Here is a 5,206-nt window from a genome sequence, read left to right as displayed (position 1 = left end):
GCCATGGCCGGGGAGCGGCCCCCGCTGCGGGTCCCTGGGCCCGGGCCCGGAGAGGCGCCGGGGGAGGGGCCGCCAGGCCCGGGGGGCACAAACGGAGGCCCGGGCCGGGGCCGCCCCTCCTCCTACCGGGCTCTCCGCAGCGCCGTGTCCAGCCTGGCGCGTGTGGACGATTTCCACTGCGCCGAGAAGATCGGGGCAGGCTTCTTCTCCGAGGTCTACAAGGTAGGACCTGCCGAGAGGGCAAAAGGGGCGGGACCGAGCCTTCCAGAGGAGACTAGAGATTGGGGGCCCACAGCCGGGATAGAGAATCCGGACTCTCACGACCCGCCCAACCTGTCGGGCGCTTGCCGGCCCTTGCCGCCCCCAGGTTCGGCACCGACAGTCAGGGCAAATCATGGTGTTGAAGATGAACAAGCTCCCCAGTAACCGAGGCAACACTTTACGAGAGGTGCAGCTGATGAACCGTCTCAGGCACCCTAACATCCTAAGGTGAGCAGCCCCAGCCGCTGGCTGGTCAGCTTGCTTATTGGGAGGGAAAAAGGAAACACCCACTCGCTGAAAAGTGGGAACCAAGCCCAGGCTAGGGCTTAAGCCTCCCCTCCTGTCTTCCCCATCCTCTTCCAGGTTCATGGGAGTCTGTGTGCACCAGGGGCAGCTGCATGCTCTTACGGAGGTGAGGACAGACCAGAAAGCAGGAACCCACCCCTGCCACCAAAGGGAAAGGGAGGAGGGCTCATGGTGGGTCTGCACATAGGCCGGGGACCTCCCAGGGGAGGCTTTCCAAATTTCCCTTTGGGCAAATTACTTTTAAGAGGCCTCTGCTGGTCTCATTTTGTGTATTTTTTAGAATAGTTCTGTCCCATTGAACTTTCCACGGTGATGGAAGTGTTCTGGATTTGTGCTGTCTGAGAAAATAGCCATTAGCCACACATGGCTAGCTTACAGCATGGGAAATGTAGCTGATGTGACTGAGAACTGAATGTTTAGTTACATTTAAATTTAATAACTTAAATAGCTGCACATAGCTAGCAACTACTCGGCAACCCCAGAACATGAATGGGAAACCCCAGATCACAGACTCACCCTTCTGATCCTTAGTATTCTCCTGAGTATCCCCCAGCCTATTAGCAGGAGGCCTACAATACAAACTGAAACCTTGACATTTATTCCCCCTTCTACTCCTTTCTCCCAGTATATGAATGGGGGGACCCTGGAACAGCTGCTCAGCTCCCCAGAGCCTCTGTCCTGGCCAGTAAGGCTCCACCTGGCTCTGGACATTGCCCGAGGCCTGGGATACCTGCATGCCAAAGGTGTATTCCACAGAGATCTCACATCCAAGGTAGGGTTTGAGACTATTGGGTTGTAACGGGTCCGCTGATGTTGGAATGTGGACAATAATTCTACTAGGGTATTGGAATAGCAAGGCATTGGAGAATATTGGAGGGGTGTAGGATGAGGGGAGTCCTCCAAAGGACTGAGGAGTATCACAGTGGAGTGTTGGATGATGTTGAAATATTGGGGTAACTGGACAACTGGAAAACTGGGTTGGGGTTATGCTGCAATAATGAGTTGTTAAGTTTATATTGGGAGGGTAGAGAGCATATGGTAATGGGTGTGTGAGAATGCCTATTTGTGTATCAGAACTGCCTGGTTCGACGAGAAGCCCAAGGCTTCACAGCTGTTGTGGGTGACTTTGGGCTGGCTGAAAAGATTCCCGTGTATAGGTGAGGTAACCCTGTTACCCTAAAGCTTCCCAGAGGTCCCCTGTCAAAATAAAACACCTCCCAGGGACATTTCCCTTGGGTGGGGAGGGGGCCTACCTCTTTCTCTTTGGTCCGGGAAGGACACCTGAATAGGATGTTTCTGACTACCCTGCCCCTGCCCCTGCAGGGAAGGGGCAAGGAAGGAGCCACTGGCTGTGGTGGGTTCCCCTTACTGGATGGCTCCAGAGGTGTTGCGGGGTGAGCTGTATGATGAGAAGGTAAGACAATTCTTTGGGGCTCCAAGGCTCTCCAAACAGCCTTGAGATGCTTCAAAGGTTCCACCCCAAAGACAACCCTACCAATGTTCAGGAACCTCATGCCCTTCGCAGTCCCCCTTCTAGGACATGAATACTGACAATATCACTCCCCACCCAGACTCTGACCTATTCCAGCAGAAATCTGGAATGAGAATTGTCAGTTCCTCCCCCGGTCATTATCATCTTCTCCCCTTAGGCTGATGTCTTTGCCTTCGGGATTGTCCTTTGCGAGCTCATTGCCCGAGTACCTGCAGATCCGGACTACCTGCCCCGCACTGAGGTGACTATCTCTAGGTGAAACAGGAGGAAATTCTAGAATAGTTGGTTCATACCTCAGGAGGGCTTGGGTGGTTAGATGCTCATAGGAAAAGCAGGAGGAAAACCCAAGGGAGACTGACTTCAGGCCCCTTTCCTGCCCCTACAGGACTTTGGCCTGGATGTGCCTGCTTTCCGAACCTTGGTGGGGGATGACTGCCCGCTGCCTTTTCTGCTCTTGGCTATCCACTGCTGCAGCGTAAGAGCCTCGCTCTCCCTCCAGACCCCCTGCCCCCATTCATGAGCAGGCATAGCTTCCAGGTAACGGGAGGAAAACTCAGGGATCCTCTTTCAGAGGACTGAGTAAAACTGTCCTGTCTGCTCATCAGATGGAACCCAGCACCCGTGCCCCCTTCACTGAAATCACCCAGCACCTGGAATGGATCCTGGAGCAGCTGCCTGAGCCGGCCCCACTCACCCAGACTCCCCTGACACACAGTCAGGGTAAGTGACCATGAACTTGGCCCGGTGGAATTCCTTTTTTTTTTTTTTTTTTTTTTTTTTGGCGGAACCAGGGATTGAACTCAGGCCCTTGCGCTTGCCAGGGAAGCGCTTATTCCACTGAGCCATCTCCCCGGCCCCTGGAATTCCTTTTGACACTCTCCTCCTTAGAACTCAGAGTTATCTGGGGGAGGCTAAGTGGATTTTAGTTGGAAAAGCTGGGAGTCAGCGTGGGGTGGGATGGGGTGGGAAGGGAAGACATGTCAAAGAAGATGTTTTCGGTTACTAAAGCCTGCTTGAGGGACTGGAGGAAGGAAAGCCTGGGGAAAAGGTGGCTGGAGGTGACTCCCCCTTGCAGAGCACCTTGTGGGACTCCCTTCTCTAAGCCTAGTGCCAGCAGCCTTCTGGAAAATAGCGAGGTCCTTAGGAGCTATGATCAAAAGCCAAGAACAGTGATCACAGACTTCTCTGCCTACAGGGTCTGTTCCAAGAGGAGGTTCCTCTGCGACGCTTCCCAGGCCAGACCCCCGGCTTTCTCGAAGCCGGTCAGACCTCTTCCTGCCCCCATCACCAGAATCACCCCCCACCTGGGGGGATAATCTGACACGAGTCAACCCTTTCTCACTACGGGAAGACCTCAGGGGTGGCAAGATCAAGCTCCTGGACACACCCAGCAAACCAGTCACCCCCCTGCCCCTTGTACCATCATCACCACTACCCTCCACCCAGCTGCCCTTAGTGACCACTCCAGAGACTTTGGTCCAGCCTGCGACGCCCGCCCGCCGCTGCCGCTCATTACCATCATCCCCAGAGCTTCCCCGACGTATGGAGACTGCACTGCCAGGCCCTGGCCCTCCTCCCATGGGCCCCTCAAATGAAGAGAAGATGGAGTGTGAGGGCAGCAGCCCTGAACCAGAACCCCCAGCGCCAACTCCCCAGCTGCCCCTGGCTGTGGCCACAGACAACTTCATCAGCACTTGTTCCTCAGCCTCCCAACCCTGGTCCCCTAGATCAGGACCTCCCCTCAACAACAACCCCCCAGCTGTGGTGGTGAACTCTCCGCAGGGCTGGGCTGGGGAGCCCTGGAACCGGGCTCAGCATAGCCTGCCCCGGGCAGCAGCCCTGGAGCGGACAGAACCCTCGCCGCCCCCTTCAGCTTCCCGGGAGACTGAGGAGGGGCTGCCCTGCCCTGGCTGCTGCCTTGGTCCCTTCAGCTTTGGCTTCCTATCCATGTGCCCACGCCCCACCCCAGCTGTTGCCCGCTACCGCAACCTGAACTGTGAGGCAGGCAGCCTGCTGTGCCACCGAGGGCATCATGCCAAGCCACCCACGCCCAGCTTGCAGCTGCCTGGGGCACGCTCTTAGCAGTGGGGCCTCTGATCTTAGGACTCAAACTTTGGCCTTCTGGACACCTTGTGAGGACGGAGTGCACTTGCTGGATAGCACCAGACCCAGATGGGCTGACTGACTCTTCTTCCACATAGGGGAGCCTCAGCATGGACTCAAGGGACACAGCACTTCCTATCTGACCCCTGGCCTCGCTGTCCTGTGGGGATCACCAAACCAGACACGACACTGCTGAAACACGAGACTAACACGTGCAAATTATTTAAAAATATTTCAATAAAACTGCCTGGCTGGCTCCGGGCTGCCCCATCTACTCAGCCAATGCACCCTCCTCCCCACCCACTTCTACTATGTGAGGTTCCTGAGGGAGGCCAAAGTCTTTTTCCAGAGACCTCTTCTCCCTCCTCTGAAGAACAGTCCAGTTCTAAGGGTTTCAAGCAGGTTGCAGGATGGCTAGAAGTGTTGGGGTAAAGCAGTGCTTGTCTGGGCACTGCCTAGAATGGAGGAAGGCTGGGCATTGATGTTAGGAGTGATGCTCCACACATTAGGGATGACAAGCATAGACTCTTGGCCTGAGTTCTGGAAGAGTAAGCACAGTGAGACCCACAGCTGACTATCCCTAGCCTTCACCCGTCTCACTCTGTCTCCTCCCCAGCTCCCTGGACAGCCACATTACCAGCCGCCCTTCTGTTCTAGGTCTTAGCTCTCTGCCCACCACCCCCCTTGCATAAGCAGACCAAGCCACTGGGTGCATAGATGTCACTTTCAAACCCAGAAACAAGTATTCCCTCTGGCCTGTGGGCCCTTTTACTCCCTAGCCCTCCCTGCCTCATGCCTCAGCCCCCCACCCCGCTTACCCAGCTCATTGCAAAGAAAGGTCCCCATCTGGAAACCTGAAAGCTGCCAGTTCACAGATGTACCGAAGAGAATCTGTGCATCTGTCTGACTTCGAGCTTGTCCACGATCCATCTTTTTGTACCTTGGCACAGTATGATAAGTGATGACGATACCTATAGAATGCAAAGCAGAACTGGGATACACTCTGGACCTCTCCTAGCTCATCCTCCCCTCTCTCCCCTTGCT

General features: G+C 55.4%; 1 protein-coding gene across 1 annotated transcript; it reads left to right on the top strand.

Moving 5' to 3' along the window:
• Positions 1-4,440, top strand: Tesk1 (testis-specific kinase 1). The gene is made up of 10 exons (XM_004631871.2): positions 1-222; positions 368-489; positions 625-673; positions 1,193-1,339; positions 1,642-1,724; positions 1,891-1,981; positions 2,217-2,300; positions 2,445-2,534; positions 2,665-2,779; positions 3,255-4,440. Exons 1-10 carry the CDS (start codon positions 4-6, stop codon positions 4,139-4,141), a joined length of 1,887 nt encoding a protein of 628 aa, XP_004631928.1. The 5' UTR covers positions 1-3; the 3' UTR covers positions 4,142-4,440.
• The last annotated feature ends 766 nt before the right edge of the window (positions 4,441-5,206 follow it).

The sequence above is a fragment of the Octodon degus genome, unplaced genomic scaffold (assembly GCF_000260255.1).
Source record: "Octodon degus isolate 3935 unplaced genomic scaffold, OctDeg1.0 scaffold00045, whole genome shotgun sequence".
Classification (NCBI taxonomy): domain Eukaryota; kingdom Metazoa; phylum Chordata; class Mammalia; order Rodentia; family Octodontidae; genus Octodon; species Octodon degus.
Note: the sequence above shows the minus strand (reverse complement) of the source record. Positions and strands in the feature narration are given on the sequence as shown.

Excerpts from the sequence above, each read along its gene's own strand:
- Tesk1 (XM_004631871.2), top strand. The coding sequence starts at position 4 with ATGGCCGGGGAGCGGCCCCCGCTGCGGGTCCCTGGGCCCGGGCCCGGA. Across the intron at positions 1,725-1,890 it reads GAAAAGATTCCCGTGTATAG|GGAAGGGGCAAGGAAGGAGC; the intron begins GTGAGGTAACCC and ends CTGCCCCTGCAG. Across the intron at positions 2,535-2,664 it reads TGGCTATCCACTGCTGCAGC|ATGGAACCCAGCACCCGTGC; the intron begins GTAAGAGCCTCG and ends TCTGCTCATCAG.